Below are 17,094 nucleotides of genomic sequence, written 5' to 3' on the forward strand. Positions count from 1 at the left end.
AAACATGCTGCTGTGCGTTGCACTTTACTATGCTTTTGTGTTATTGTATTTTGCGAAATAACTTAGATAACTTTTAAAAACACATCTGCTCTTCACGACAAGTCGCAGAGTAAGTTAATAATTAAAAAAAAAACTTGTATGCTAATAAGAAACACAGTGGCCACTTCCTAGTGCTGCACGGCTGTAAAACATGTCTCTAAAGCGTGGGCTTAATGGGAAACGTCTTTAGACATAGCCAACATAACGCCCCACTTGACTGGCTGCAAGGCCTGGATACAAGAGATGATGGCAGCGCAGCGGAGTCGCCAGATGCAAAATTAAGCTACTGAATAATAATAGCGCAGGAAGGAACGCTTAAAAAACCCCGCACCGATTTTCCTCTTTCCACCCAACTGTTGATCAATCCTTGCCGTGGTGACAGCTAACTGGAAGTAGTGTAGTCTATTACTCTGTCTAGGTGAGGTCATTTTATTTCTGTGTATTTGGACGTCCAAAGAGACACGTCGGCGGCGCTGTTGAGCTATGCGTAATGAGGCAGGCACCCAAAGATGGGAACAGCGGAGCAGTAGCCTACTAGTCTGTTGTCTTCTATCTCTCAGGTGTCAGATCAAGTGAGTTGCTAAGACGCAAACTTTTTGAAACTTGGACAACCTCATCGAAGTCAATATTTAGAGTTGTTGTATATAAACTACACATCTATCGAACCCATGACGGAGTGTTGTCATCCCGGTAAGTTCCTTTTTTCATCTAAATGACAATCTGCAACATTTGAAGTCTAGGCTATGTACAAACGCAGTTTATAACTGTGCCAGTCACTATCTACTGGTCTTCCTGGCCTTGTACAGTAATTATAGGCCTATCGACTTTCAAAGGAACGTTACTGAATTGCTATGTACCTAAAGTTAAATTATACTTCAAGGAAATTAACAAGTTCGACCGAGTGCTCCAAATAAACAGGTTGTTTGTCAGTTTGTCAATGGATGAATTAATACGAATTAAGACTATGGCCCACATGAAATTATTAACTTGGCATCGTCATGTTGACATAATAGAAAATGTGGCCATACTGTAGGGCTTAGCAATTGATTTTCAAACTCTTTGTGTGTGTGTGTGTGTGTGTGTGTGTGTGTGTGTGTGTGTGTGTGTGTGTGTGTGTGTGTGTGTGTGTGTGTGTGTGTGTGTGTGTGTGTTTTACATCAACTTTATTGTAGATTACTATTATTAGGCTTCTGAATGCAAGTGCCTTTCTGAAGTAGCCTATGTTTTCTGTGTCACTGTCACTGCATGGCCTGAACCAAGCTCACAAAATACCCCTGGTCTTCTAAAGGGGTTGTCAAGAACAACAATAAAGACATTTCATTATATCTTATAGCTACAATGTTTCACATCAACCCAAACATTTCCTGAGCATCCTTGAATTGAAAAGAATGAACAAGGCAGCTCTTAAACACCTTTTGTACGTGGGTGAGACAGCACACTCTTGATTGAGGATCAACACTGAAGGCATCTTCCAATTTTCGGATTGTACTACTTTATTATATGGCCAATAAGGACATAGCATAAAACGCCCGTTGGCATGGTACGTAGCCTACTGGGGAGAAAGCTAGCCCACTGTTTCTTCCAACACTTTATTGTATGTGTCATGTTTTAAGTGTTTGTGGCCATGCACAATCTTCTGATTTTATTCCTTCATTACATGGCCAGTAATGAGTGTAAAACACCTGTCCGTCTCTGCATGATGTGTGCCGCGAAGAAGGCCATCCCACTCTATGTTCCATCATCGTATGTGTCTTTGTCAATTGTGTAGTACAGTGTTAGACAGATGTAGGTAGGCTACTGTGTGTGTGGTTTTGCGGCCGACCTCCAACTCATAAAGACAGGGAAATTTTGAATCATTTCACATCTTTGGTGTCCTGTGGGTATGGCCTACCCATTGTACTGAGCTACGAAGTGTTACTGGGTCAGGGGTAAGGGGGAGATCTGGGGGAAGCTGTTGTTTTAGAGGCAACTTTAGGTGACACTGACTTTGCCATCCTACACTTATTCATGTTCCAGCATGTTATCAAATTTAAGCCTCCTATGTTGTACCACTGTTGCACTATGGCCTCGGGAACATAGCAGAAAAACAAAAACAATGGCTGAACAAAATCAACACAATTCCACCCCCCTATAAAACAATTTGCAACTTGGAAAGGATACTTAACTTCACTTAAAAGGAGATTAAAATCCTTTCTCTTGGGTATCTAAGGAACACCCAACAATATATTTTCAGAATAATTTGAGATGCAAGTCCAGGAAGATTTGTTCAATTTCAAGAAGGGTTATGGTTAGGTTTGGGGTTATGGCTATATGGAAGTATGCTACTGGGGGCTCATTTCGACAAAGCGGCACATTTAGACAGAACACCCAGGGTCGGTGCTAGGCATAGGGGCAAATGTCTTGGGGTCGCCAAGTCCCACAGAATAAGAACATTAAGCAAAATAAAGCATTGAGCTTTATATTGACAATTATTGTGAATGGACACTCAGTACATAATAGGTAGTGGATCAGCTGTGCTCGATCAGATGTAGCCTATGACACTATGTTTACACATGCCAATTTATAATTCCACCAAAAGCAACGAGGGGTGCTCGCCTAGGGCACCAAATTGACTAGAACCGGCCCTGAGAACACCTGGCTAATGTTAAGTTCTTTACCACAATCCCACCCCAGAATCCATGCTAGTGTATCTTTTTCAGTCTGATTGAATACTTGTTAACAGTTTTGCTAACGTGACCACCCCTCCTCTGTAGCTAGTTTCCTGTGTTGTAATATTTGGACGCCTGGTTCAGTAAAGACTCAGCGCTACCCCCCGTGTTGCTTATCGGCAACAGGATATTAGCAAATAATGATAGGACTATTTATGAATGAAAAGGCTTTAGCATGGTGTCAGAGCTTTGAGAGTCATGCTCGCCAGTGATGGACTCCTAATTCCAGTAGAAGACAGGCAAGATTCAATAAATTGATTGCCACGTCAACACAGTTGATTAGTTTTGGCACATCCTCAACATCAAAGATGAAAAATACAACACCAAAGCACATACATTAAGCACTGTCAACAGTGAATACAGTAGCATAGGCAATGTGATGGCTGAAAAGTGCACAGAGAAAGGAAATCTATTTTTGTCATGCAAACCTGTCCCTTTTTGGAGCATATGCAAAACAAATCTCACCTCACAGGCTGTCGTGCTGCACATTTCCGTGTTGTTTTTTAGGCAACAGCATTTAAATAGGACAGTGACAACAACCCTAGAATGGGTGCAGGGCAGCAGAATCACTGAAAAAAACATCAAAATATACTTGATTCTTCTGAGGGATAATTCGGTGTGCAAATGAGGTTTGAGGTCTTCATCTATCTTCCTGCAAATTAATATTCATTATTGTAGTACTGTCTATGGGGCTGAACTTGCCCTACTGGGACTTCAACCCTGGTGCCTTGGGGTATCAAACCGGGGCTCTGACTGCTGCACAAAATGTTCTGGTACCTCAAGAGGCTGAGGTTTGAGTCCCGGTGGGACAATTCTACTACCTCTGGCTGCAGTTATAAAACAAGTTCCAAGTTAGTTTTGTATTTTCCATGATTTTCAAAAGATATTTATAGGGACTTTTGTGTCTTTATTTATATATATATATTAGGGGCTTTTATGCCTTTATTTGACAGGACAGTTGAAGATGGTGACAGGAAGCGAATGGGACAGAGAGACAGGGGAGGATCGGGAAATGACCCCAGCCGGATTCGAACCAGGGTCCCCGTGGGTGGGCATGCAAGCCCAAATGTGGGGGGCTTAGCGCGCTGCGCCACAGCGCCCCTTTTGTGTCTTTATTGATAGGAAATTATGAGGAGATTATGACAGGAAGTGAGTGGGGAGAGAAAGATGGGACACGATTGGTAAATGACGGCCCAGGCCGGACTCAAACCTGGGTCCACGTGGATATCCAGGGATGAATGATTTGTAGATGAAGTGATCCTCATTGCCATCCCTCATGGTGTAATGAAAAAAGAAGTTCAGCATGTGACTGAAAGATTTGAGTGTTTCCCAACATCCCTGAGCTGTTTTGACACTTCCCGTACGAACACAGTGGCAAGAACAAGGCCCTAGAGGAACAGACTGGGAAGCCAACACAGGGGGACAAAGAGGTCACTTGTCCCGGGCCCAGGGAGAAAATGAGCCCAAAATTGCATCCCCATTGCATTGTATTGATTGGGTTAGGGGCCATTTCAGATGTTTTTGTCCCGGGCCAAGCCAAAGCTGCCCTGAACAGCTCCAGCAACTAATTTTATTGCACCTGAACCTGCCAGCACGCACGCATGCACACAGACTTTCAGCAGGCATATTTCATTCTGCTATACTTTGTCACACACACACATGCACGCAGGCGCACACACGCACACACACACACACACACACACACACACACACACACACACACACACACACACACACACACACACACACACACACACACACACACACACTAACAACACACACACACACACAAACACACACAAACACACACACACACACACACACACACACACACACACACACACACACACACACACACACACACACACACACACACACACACACACACACACACACACACACACACACACACACACACACAGTTGTGGGGCCATTTCTCTGGTGTTGCAGTCATCAGGTGTCAGGTGCAGTGTAAATTTCTAACTCTCACAGCATCTCTAAATACTCCAGCAACAGCCCGTACCCAAATGTACACCTTTAGGTCCTCCTAATATTAGTATTGCATTATGTACCTAAAAACATAGATGTCAGCTTTACCGTGGCTGATGTGGCATAGGGCACTCGGCCGACCCAGGTTCGATTCCGGGTCCTTTGCCGGCCCTTCCCCGTCTCTTTCTCCCAACTGGCTTCCTGTCTCTACTTCACTGCCCTGTCTGAGAAAAAACAATGGAGGCTTGTAAAGCCCCAGGAAAATACTTAAAAAAACATAGATGTCTTTGCATTCCATCTATGTTGCATGTCTACCGTACAATTTGGAGCATGTTATTGTAAAGGTTCTCTTTTATGACTAAAACTATATTGTGGACTAAAACCCAAACAGATGAATACTGTTATGTAAATTCAATGTAGTGGTGGTTCTCACATTTCAGGGCTTCTGCTTTGGTGGTTCTCACATATCTATTTCTAGACTTTCTGTTTCCTTTCAGTGGTTGAGAATTTTTTTGACCAAAACACCAAACCAGCTCAATTTCTCTCGTTACTGGTGAAAAGGAAACCATTAGCTTTGTCATGCTGGATTCAATTATGTGTGTCTTAAAACAAAATGCTGAAACATAGCCTGACTAACCAAACTATAAAATTAAATCCCAATGATCTGCTACACCAGTGAGTGTGTATACATGCAGTTCAGTATCCCGAATATGATCGGGATATTAAGTATCCCGAATTTGCGTTTGAGCATATAAACACTTCAGTATCCCGAATAAGCCCTTATTCGGGATATGCTAGGTGGAGTATTCCGACAGAAGCCGGGATACTGCCGCATGTAAACACCTTATCCCGGATAGAGGGGCTTCCCATGGAACGCTGTCGCTGGTATCCAGGCTACACGCATTTGAAGAGAATTCTATAACGGCTAAGAACGTTGACTGGGATATTACGCTCTGTGGTCATGTAAACACCTTATCCCGAATATGATCATAACCGGGATAAGCCTCATATTCGGGATACTGAACTGCATGTAAACGCACTCATTGTTTCTCAAAGTGGGGCGTAAGACCCCCGTGGGGCGCGCGGAGGCATTGCAGGGGGGGCGTGCGGTGTGACATATGATTTAGAGTTTTTTTTCCCCAAAGGAAATTGTTTCCTGTCTCGCCAATAAGCAATACATGTTAAGCCCTCACCAACATTATATTATAAATTGTCATGAATTTGAATAGCATAGGAAATGAACACACGTCCCTCTTTGTTTTATCTCACCAGTCACCTTTCCTTTGATTCTGCGCTGCGATCATAAAATCAGTCTGCGTGAGTACTACTGTTGCTTGGGGGGGCTTGGAAGCATCCAGACCGTCCGAAAGGGGAAATGATGGGAAAAGTTTGAGAACCTCTGTGCTACACAGATTCGAAATTAGTCAGAGCTTTGAAATTATCGGACAGAGGCTTGTCAGATTCTTGGCCCAGCTATGATTATCTCCCATGGTGCAAGGGTAGACCAAGGGGTTGGTCTGTTGTTCTAGGTTTGCTGAAACAAGCAACTGGTTTGTGGTAGTATTAGCAATGATGATCAGAGTTTAGTAGACCATAATTAAACAAGCTGCACAAAAATTACAATTTGTGAATGTAGTTTGTGTAAAATCAAATAATATCTGATCATTTTATGTATTGCAAAGTAGAAATAACTCAATAATTAAACAGATACAATTTTCAGTAGCCATTATCGTAATGGAATTCACAATCACATCCATCTCTTGTTAAGGCCTTTGGATCTCGTCTCAATGGGCAATGTTGACTGTATAGTGAAAGTGCACTGTAAAACATTGCAAATCAGTTAAACATAAAAAAGGGCAGTCATGGGCAGCCATGGATGAGCGGTTAGAGCGTCAGACTTGCATCCCAGAGGTTGCCGGTTCGACTCCCGACCCGCCAGGTTGGTGGGGGGAGTAATCAACCAGTGCTCTCCCCCATCCTCCTCCATGACTGAGGTACCCTGAGCATGGTACCATCCCACCGCACTGCTCCCCATGGGGCGCCACTGAGGGCTGCCCCCTTGCACGGGTGAGGCATAAATGCAATTTCGTTGTGTGCAGTGTGCAGTGTTCACTTGTGTGCTGTGTCACAATGACAATGGGAGCTGGAATTTCCCAATGGGCTTTCACTTTTCACTTTAAGTAAGTTGCCCGGCTGCCTTAAGTTTCTAAGATAACTTAGCTCGAGATTTAACTCAACTTGAGTTAACTAAGTTACAAACTTAACGGCAGCAGGTCAACTTACTTTTTCACATTTAACTGGCTAAAATCTTTTTCATTGTGCATATCAGCACACTGCGCCATGACACAGCACTCCCTTAAGTGTGTGAAGTGTTATGTCAGTGTGACTGTGTGACCCTCGCCTTCTCTTTCTCGGTGCAGTAAATGGGAAAGGAGTCACTTGAAGTGTGGCGTGTCTGTAAATGGCAATGTTTCGTTATGTCAGTGTGAATGTGTGAAGCTCTCAATCTGTCTCTCAGTGCTAATGGAATTCACTGCGGCAGAAAAGCGGAATATTGTGTGCTGTAGATACAAGCACGCACTTAGGCAGTGGTGTAGTCTACGTAGAACGCGGGTATACAGAGTATACCCACTTCTAAATTTTAGGGGTTTCAGTATACCCACTTAAAATTGATTGATCCATTGTTTTGAATAGCACAAATATATACAGTATACCCACCATAAAAAAGTAGACTACACCACTGCACGTAGGTATATTCACGTCAAAATGGACACTACAAATGATTGCATGTATTTGATGCAAAGGTGTGTGTGTGTGTGTGTGTGTGTGTGTGTGTGTGTGTGTGTGTGTGTGTGTGTGTGTGTGTGTGTGTGTGTGTGTGTGTGTGTGTGTGTGTGTGTGTGTGTGTGTGTGTGTGTGTGTGTGTGTGTGTGTGTGTGTGTGTGTGTGCATGCGTGCGTGCTTGTGTGAGTGCGTGTGTGCGTACATCGAGTCGGTTTTATTGTCAATTTCTTTATATGCACTGGTCATACAAAGAATCCTCATTGTGCATGTGCAGGCTGTTACAGTGGACTTAACATCAGTGGACTTAGTAAAAGAGGGTCCAGACAGCTGCAAAATATTGCTCAATATCATCAGTTATAATAAGGAGCATGTCCATCTGGAAAAGACATTTTTCCTCTATCCCTGAGCCAGCATTCCCATTGCTAGATGCTTTTGTTGGTCCAATCGTTGTTGGACTATTCATCAGATTTGGTTCCAAGGAAGCAAATTAAGTAATGGTTTGTGTTTGTTTGCATGTTCTGTGTCTCAGTGCCAGTGGAATCCACTGTGGCAGAGAAGCTGAATGTTGTGTGTTGTACATACAAATTCACTCGTAACCTCCATTCCAAGACTTCACCCCCTAGGCGCTTTATTCTTTGATTTTCATATGCTTTAGGTACACATTTGTTGATCTTCATTTCTGTTGTTCTCTACATCTATGTTGCACCCTTGGATGAGTCACAATAGGTGTTGTTATATTAGTTTTAACCTCACGTTTTGTCTCTGTCTCTCAGTGCCAATGGACTTCACTGCAGCAGAAAAGCTGGAGATTGAGCACCTCAGGATGCACAAGCAAGACATTCTAGATGACATACAGGTAAGCACATAATGTGACAGGATCACATTTTTGAAGAGTTGTATGAAGTAGACGTAGAAGGACTTTTACAGATGTAATTACAACACTAGTGGTATGATTCAAAGATCTGGAACTCATATGCACAGCCAGGTTGCAGGTGCTGGTGAAGTGCAGTCATCAGTAATCCATAGTAAAGAAGAAGGATCACCGCACACTGGTGGACTTAGTTTTGCTGTTTTTATTTAGGTGTTGAAGTGAACCTGACGAAGCGCAATGCGAAACGCGTTGTTCACCTAAATAAAAACAGCAAAACTAAGTCCACCAGTGTGCGGTGATCCTTCTTCTTTACTATGGACTAGTGGTATGATATTACATGGTGTCAACTTTGTAATATCATGCTCCTAGTGTTGTAATTTGCATCTGTCAAGAAGAGTAGGCCTACTTCTACTTCGTACAATTCTGGGGTGCATTTCTCAAAAGAGAAGTTGTTAGCCTGTTAACGATTTCGGTAGTTGCCAATGGGAAAATGCATTGAAAACAGCAAAGTAGCGAATGTAGTAAGCAACTTTGGTTTCGAGAAATGCACCCCTGCATTTTAGCATAGACATGCTTTTGTTGATCGCAGAACTAAATGTCAAGCAGCCTAATACACATAATAGCCAACAGATAATACATACAATTCGGTCTGCTGGCAGCTTTGGCCGGGCCCTGGACTAAGTCATCTAAAAGCCTTTTTGCAATTTTAAGTGGAAGCCTAGGCAGAGGGTGTGATTATCACCAACATCCTGAGGAAGTTACCATTTATATGAACTTGTGTGTCCTCTGTACAAAACTGTGCCTCTTCAAGTTCGTCTTGTTTATCGCCATTTGATGCACGGAATAACAGGTGACGAGGGGACAAGTCACAGCACGGTACATGGAAATAACGGAGAGGTAGAGGCAAGAACTCGAAGTGGTGCTAAGTGATGTGTACTCTTTTCCTCCCACTCATTATTTCCTTATACTTTATTATAACATCTGCTGATGAAAACGTAGAGTGTGAACTAGTCATTTAACCTTAAGTGTTTGGCCACCAGAGTTGTCATGGTTACCATTTCATATGCACGTTGTGGAGGAGAAGGATGTGTGTGAGGTGATGATGGGAATTGTTATGTGGATGCTGGAGATGGAATGGCTTGGATTGTCAGGGGCAGTGGTGGAGAACATTTTATAGGGTTTTTACACCTGGTCCCTTTTGGCCATTTAAGTGATCTCAGACCTGTGACTCAGCTTTTTCTGCGCATATGTGAACTCATCTCTTAGAAGCAAATCGCACTGAGACCACGTCAATAAAGGTCTCAGTACGGTTCACTTCCGAGTCCTGACAAGTTCAACTTGTGACTTGGTGTAATCACTTAAATGGAGCTCCAGAGGTCCGGGTGTGGTCAAAGGCAGACTCACACACCATAAAAGTCATCAAAGATTTTTAACGGAGGTGCAGACCAAGTTAAGAAAACCTAACCTATCCTAAAATAGTGATATAACTTCTTGACATCTTTGACTCATTTTCCACTTAATCAACCAATCGGAACAAAACATTCCACCGCTAAGGGTAATAGAAAGAGTACACAAATTAACTACATCCAGTCCTTTAGTTACCATGAATCTGATTTTGTGGATGTGTCAAGTCAACATTTATATATATGTCGTAATCAGTATGACTCACTGTCCATTGCACAAAGAGCAGACTCAAACTTGCTGATGACCAACAAATACATCCTCTGTCTCGAACACAATCTGGACTTTAGGTAAAATGTTACCACACACACAGAGAAGCTACACACACACACCAAATCTTACACCCCCACAAGGGGCTGTCACTGACACCCACCAAGCGGCTGTCACTGATACCATAGTGAGTCACTCACACCCATCGCCATATTTCCCTTTTTTAAAAAGCTTTTTTTTTTTAACTTTTTACAGAAGCTGAAGATGGCCATCGACAACGTGATGGCGGAAATTCAGGACTTTGAGTCTACGGAGGAGAGGTGAGTCATTTAACCCTCTTTTTCCACCCGGATGAGACTTATTCCCCAATTGGTCTTCCTTCCACATTTCCCCACAACCCCGCAGTGCTCTGATCTGGTCTTGCCAAAGATGTTCACTGTGGTAAACGAAGATAAAGCGTAGGACGCATCACCAATGTAAGGAAGTGGGATCAACTCTGATCTCCGAATTGGCCTCGATTTTCCCATTGATCTCCATTCATTCTTCTAGTCTCTGGGGCATAGCTGCTATAGGATGGCATCTTAGAACCTCACGTTTCTTTTTTGAAGTATTTTTGGGGCTTTTTGGCCTTTAGTATTATAGGACAGTGTGAGAGTAGACAGGAAATGACTAGGAGAGAGAGATGGGGCAGGGTAGGCAATGACCCCGGCCAGACTTGAACCGGGGTCCCCGTGGACAATGTAAGCCCAAATGTGAGGGGCTTAGCGCGCTGCGCATTTCCGTTTGAAATGTGCATCTTATTTTATCCACTCGCTAACATTTGGCCATGACATTGAGGGGTTAGGGTTAGTATGTAGCTAAGCTAGTGAAAGTCTATGGATCCGTGTAGCATGTAGCATGCTACACGGATCCATTGACTTTCACTAGCTTAGCGTTGTTCACTAGCTTACCGTTGTCTTGCTTTAAGACAAGTTAAAAGAGGGAGCATGTCGCTAAGCTAGTGAAAGTCAATGGATCCGTGTAGCATGAAAAATAAGACACTTTACCACCTTTGCAAACCCTGGCCAACAATGTTAACTGTATTAAGCCCCAAAATAGTGGCATTTCCTTTAAGCCACTGTAGTCTAGACGTGCCCTTGTGGAAAATAGTACATGTTGAGGACACCGATCAATTTGCCAGGCTGTGCCCTCCTAGTGACGCAACACCTTCAGCGTTGCTTCTAGTCAGGCCAAGAGCAAAACAAATATTGTTTCTGAGCTCCCAAAAAAACGGGAACTCCTCCCACTTTGTCGGGAAGCAAACAACCATTGGCAAACCAAGGGAGGTGGGTCAACTATGCCGTTTGGGAAATGTTAATTGTTATGCTCTTCGTCAGACCAAGTCGATGATAATCTGGCTACTGATCAATTGTAATGTGTGCTAAAGGTCAAAACACTACAGTTTGCTCTACAGTTTGACTTCACATTATAAGTATTATAAGTAAACTCTTACAGATGTAATTGCAACAGTAGTAGAATGATATTACATAATGCTTTCAACTATTTAATATCATATTGTTGTAATTGCATCCATTAAGTTCTACTTCTACTGTATACAACTCTGCATATAAGTTAGTCAATTTAAAGTCTTCTTGCACACCTTCTATGGTCAGGTGTGTTTGAGGAGATCCACAGGCTCAACATTACAAGGAAAAGCTCCCGGGCACCTTCCTCATTTGCAAAGTCTTAATTGCGAGGTTTTGGTCTGCTGACCATCATGAAGCAACATTACAATACAACAACGGTTCAAAGCTAGTCTAAAACAAGACAGACTGGGCTACTTCTCAGTGACTAGACCAAGGGATGACTGGAGCACTCAGCATCATTTTTCGTATGTTCTTGATGTATTTTGGTGCACAAAGTGACTGACGTTTTGACGCACCCGCGTCTTCCTCACTACCATTTTTTTAGAGCATGCTGAGTAGGGCTGGGTAAAATAATCGAGTTAATCGATAATCGATCGAATCGAATCGAAATTCACATAATCGATTCACAGGGCACAAAATCGTTTTTTTTTGGTTCTTTTTCATTTTGTTCTTTCTGTTTAATTTAGGTCTATGGAAAATACCTAGTAGGTATTAGTCAATTAGGCCTAGGCCTACTTATTACAAATTAGCAATCTGTTAACACTGTCAAGCCACAGCCCTTTGACATTTTTATATAAAAATAGTCATCAGCATCTTTTGGGGGAAGTCCTGGCACCAAGAAGGGAACGGATTGAATCGATTCGGAATGAATTAAATCGAATCGAATTGAATCGTGATTAATCGATTCAAAGCCCTAAGAATCAAAATCGAATCGATACAGGAACACGGCTGCTATACCCAGCCCTAATGCTGAGTGGTCTGGTCATCCTTCGGTCACTGAGAAGTAGCCCAGCCTGTCTTGATTCTGCTGTCCTTGATTGTGCAGCACCACAGCTCAGTTGACTATGATGGACCAATCATGTCCTTCTACTTAACTGAACTCAACTGATGTTCATCATACTCAACCGCCAAGCTATTTGAAAATAGGTCCGAATCATTTGTGAAGTTGCTTGATGAAGTTCAGTAGACCGAAAAATCGCAATTAAAACTTTGCAAATTAGGACAGGGTCCGGGAGCTTTACTATTGTAAATTGCTTTCACTGTGAGATACGAGAGGCTATTATAGAAGTTACCCACCCAACATATACTCTCTCAATAATGGTATTTCTTCTTTTTTCTCCGTCCTTCATAGCAAACTGATCGAGAGAGGGAAGCAGTTATCACGAGGAAAGAAGAAATTCAACATGGATCCAAAAAAGGTATGACCTGACTTTACTGCTGGAAGTAAATTTGAGTCTATCTATACATAAGCCTTCTGTATATTTGTCCTGCAGGATTATGTGCAAGTTCAAATGCTGTGCTTTTATTACCTTTTCATGAGATGTGTGAGATATTTGTATTAGCCCTTGCAAACTTTTTTCAGACTTTCCAGAGAATCTGGATGTGTATAAAGCACTTTGTGGAGAATATGCACATCAGTTTTTCTTGTGAACGCTTTGTATGTTCTAGCCAAGGGTAGTAGCCCACTGTTGTACAATGTAACAAAATGCGAGTCAATGTGATGAGAAGAGAACATAGGTGATGTGATACAGCAACGGACAGAAACAAATGTGAAAACAAATACAGAGGCAAACAATGAGCAACACAGAAGTGGGGCCTACAGTGGCTATTTTGTTTGCAATCATCAGCATCTCTATAAACAGAAAACACGAAAACACATTTGTGTGTGTGTGTGTGTGTCTGTGTGTGCATGTGTGCGCACACATGCATGCACGCATTTACCTGTGAAACTGCAGGCAGACACTTTGTAGGCAAGTTAACGAGCCATTTTGCACAGTGCATGGAGAGAGAGAGAGAGAGAAAGAGAGAGAGAGAGAGAGAGAGAGAGAGAGAGTCTTGCAAGTGTCTCGCCATTTGCTATCATCTCTTGTGCCCTTGATATAGCCATATCAAGGTCAGTCTACATCTGCGGTGACATGTGCCTCACATCTGTGAGCAATATAAACCCCCATGTGACTGGCACCTTGCAAGGCTAGACGCTACAGAACAGACACATTCACAGCCTTATGTCTCGTGGTGTTGGAAAGTCTGCCTGCATGAAGGCTGCAGTGGAGAGAGAGCGAGAGAGACAGCGACAGAGACAGAGGCAGTCAGAGAATCAGGGGAAAGGGACAAAGAAACCACCGACAGACAGGCAGAGGGAGGGAGAGCGTTAGAGAGACAAACAAAGACACAGACAGACATACAGACCAATGGACTGACAGACAGATTGACAGAGTAAAAGGACTGATAGAGGGCAAAAAACAAAGAAGGAGGGGTTAATAGAGATGGAGGCACTGGCTGGACTTCCTTAAAATGTGAAAGAACCGGAAAGCGTCTTGTTAGCAGCATTTTTTTTTCTTCAAGAGAAGACTTGCGGTTTTCACAGCTTCAGCCCCTGTGGTTTCCTGCTCAAGTCAGACGAGCATAAAGTCATGAAGCCTTAGCAACAACAACACCAAGTCAGCTTGCCTCTGCTCTGTCTCTATTGGTAAATAGACAACTCATTATACGCAATGAGTTTGGCTATAACTTTGTAAATGCGGGGCACTGGACATTAGCAAACCGGTGTTCCAGTGGTGGTGGTGATTGTAGGCAGTGGAACCTCTGGAGAATTTTCTGCTAAGACTTTCAGAGTCCTTCAGCTGTCTTCTCGATGTGGTCTTTAACCCCTTTGCACCGATCCTCAATTATGACCTTATTGTCACCAAAATTGTAATAACCAAGTCTTGACTCCCTTTGCGCAGGACCTATGTTATAACGTTACTGTCACCAGAATTGTAATGGCTATGTCTTAATCTGTTACTTAAAGGGACACTGTGTGAGATTTTAATTTCCAGAATTCATGCTGCCCATTCACTAATGTTACCTTTTTCATGAATACTTACCACCACCATCAAATTCTAAGTATTCATTATGACTGGAAAAATTGCACTTTTCATACATGAAAAGGGGGATCTTCTCTATGGTCCGCCATTTTGAATTTCCAAAAATAGCCATTTTTAGCTGCAAAAATGGCTGTACTTGGACCATACTAGAAAATATTTGTTTATTACTTATGGTAAACTTTCATGTAAAGATCAAATTTGGCTGTAGGCAGTCCACTTTCAATGAGCAGCATAGTTGCAGTACCTTTTTTGACCATTTCCAGCACAGTGTCCCTTTAATGTCAATGTTGGTAATGTCATAGCAATGTTAATATGATGTAGTTGAGTACCGGTATTTTCAGCAAATAGTGAATAGGCCTATTGCCGACCCCATCTGCACTAAGAGACTACTCTATTGTTTAATACTCTCTGTGATGTAATTTCAATGTTGGCATGATGTGGTCAAGTGTTACATACAGAGTGGTAATGCCCTCGACGGGGGCATATCGAAAGAGTTGATAGGCCCTCGACGGGGGCATATCCAAAGAGTGGTCAAAGCATGCAAAATTCCTATTAAGTGCTTCAGCTGCCTACTCAGTGTGTCTCTTAAAAAAACATCTTGCTTTGTCTCCAATCAGACTGTCTTGGTGGGAAAGGGGCAACAGATTTCCAGTGCCAGTTAATGTCAACATGCCTCTTCAAGGGGTGGGGGGGTGGGGCTGATTTAATTTCCTATTGACGATTCCTAAAAAATGAAATGAATTTTTTTAACTAGAAATGGTTGTTCGCTTCTTAGTTTACGTGCGTGTTAACTACTTTTGTGCATGGGTGTCAGTCACAAGGGACTTTTTTTGTGGAAACCTTTGCTGTAAGTCAATGGACACGCACCTCTAATATTGAGATAAGGCTTACACACACGTCCTCATACACAGCACAGCGATCGTGTCGCAACATCCGTCTTCCTTGGGGGCCACGTCCATGTTTGAGAATGAGGAACAGAAATTAATCAGAAGGGAAAAAGCTCATCCCAAATTAGCATTGGGGTGAGCATCGTTCTTAGGAAGTAGCTGCCTGCCTCACAGATGTTGCTCAGGACTGTAGGAGAAAAAGTAATAAAATATGTAACATGATGTCATGCCATGAACCACTTCTACTTTTACCCACACCAGCGCCACAAGGGGTAGTTGCCTGGGTACACATCCTCTTTTTTTTTTCTTTATCGCATTAGTGAAAGGCTTGGTGAGATAGTTAGCTCATAACTAAATGGCAATGCCATTTAGCCCGGTAAACTAGCCCCTTGTCCTTGTATAGAAGGTCTGGCTTTGGTTTCACTTTTTCACATCTTACTGTACCTATCCAATCAGCGAACCGAGACGCATGAATGAATGGTGACGTAAACTATGGGCTGCATTTGAACGGTCTCTTTTCATGTGATGTCAGACACCTAACACTGAGCATCTCAATTCATTCAAAGCTGGTATGGATGTATGCTCTGTATACTTGCCTGATGTGACGGTGCCTGAACTGTGTAAAAGGCTGATTGTCATGACATGTGCATGCAAGCCTTACGTCAGGCTTACTGAGATGACATTAGACTGACAGATGACACAACACTTCTCAGCAGTGAAAAGCAATGCAACCAGCAAAACCAATTCCTCTATATAAAATGAAGTCTGCTGTAGTGAAGTGTGCTTTATCAGGATAACGGCACTTAACCTGCCACTGGATGATTTAGGGTAGCTTTTATCGTTTCCATATTTCAAGTCCTAAGGCAGTGGCAGAGCAATTGCACACAGGGCCCCAGGGCAAAGTACTGATGTAGCCCCCCATCTAAGGTCATTATGGGGCCCCACGACCAATGCCCTGGGCCTAGAGGCAAATGCCCTGCTCGCTTCTTATAACTCGGCTCCTGTCTTGAGGTTAGGTGAGTTGGGGGTTTTCCCCTGAGAAAATGTGAAAATAAGGTAGTTAAAGGATAGCCTGGTTCTCACGCAGACCCTCGTGCATTTGCGCCCAACTTCGTGGTTGGCAACAACCAACCATCTGCGTGAGAACCAGGTTAGTTTAAAGAGCAATTATAACATAAAGCGAGAATACAAGTACAGTGTACACCAATAATGAAGTGTTTTTTTGTAGCATCGAGGCTTGGGACCCCAGGCCTGGGCCTGGTAGGCCCGCGCAGTCCTTGTGATCAAGCCCACTTCACCCAAACATTTTCATGTGCTGACATTTCACCATAATTAGCCTCTTCATACAACTATGACTGTGTAAAGGGGTAGCCAAACACTTCTAGTCACATGCCTAATTGAGATAATGTGCTCTTGTGCCATCATGTGTTTTAGGGTGTTCGCTACCTCGTGGAGAATAAACTTCTGGAGCTGACGCCTCAAGGTGTGGCGGAGTTTCTGTACAAGGAAGACGGGCTCAATAAAACGGCCATCGGAGACTACCTGGGGGAACGGTAGGCACACGCTAAAGCTGCCGAATGTCATGCCATTTCAATGTAACAACGAGACAGTCCTTGACAGCACACTTCAGATTTTGGATTATCGTCTTTTTAT

General features: G+C 43.0%; 1 protein-coding gene across 2 annotated transcripts in view; it reads left to right on the forward strand.

Annotated features, from left to right (window-relative positions):
• Positions 1-312: 312 nt before the first annotated feature.
• The window catches only part of LOC134449088 (cytohesin-4-like), a 43,532-nt gene continuing 26,750 nt past the window's right edge, over positions 313-17,094 (forward strand). For both annotated transcript variants that reach the window (XM_063198867.1, XM_063198876.1), the window contains exons 1-5: positions 313-729; positions 8,294-8,376; positions 10,318-10,382; positions 12,820-12,886; positions 16,876-16,994. In XM_063198867.1, the coding sequence (XP_063054937.1) occupies positions 708-729; positions 8,294-8,376; positions 10,318-10,382; positions 12,820-12,886; positions 16,876-16,994 (356 nt within the window). In that variant the 5' untranslated portion in view covers positions 313-707. The remainder of the gene's footprint in view (positions 730-8,293; positions 8,377-10,317; positions 10,383-12,819; positions 12,887-16,875; positions 16,995-17,094) is intronic.

Source organism: Engraulis encrasicolus, chromosome 1, assembly GCF_034702125.1.
Source record: "Engraulis encrasicolus isolate BLACKSEA-1 chromosome 1, IST_EnEncr_1.0, whole genome shotgun sequence".
Lineage (NCBI taxonomy): Eukaryota > Metazoa > Chordata > Actinopteri > Clupeiformes > Engraulidae > Engraulis > Engraulis encrasicolus.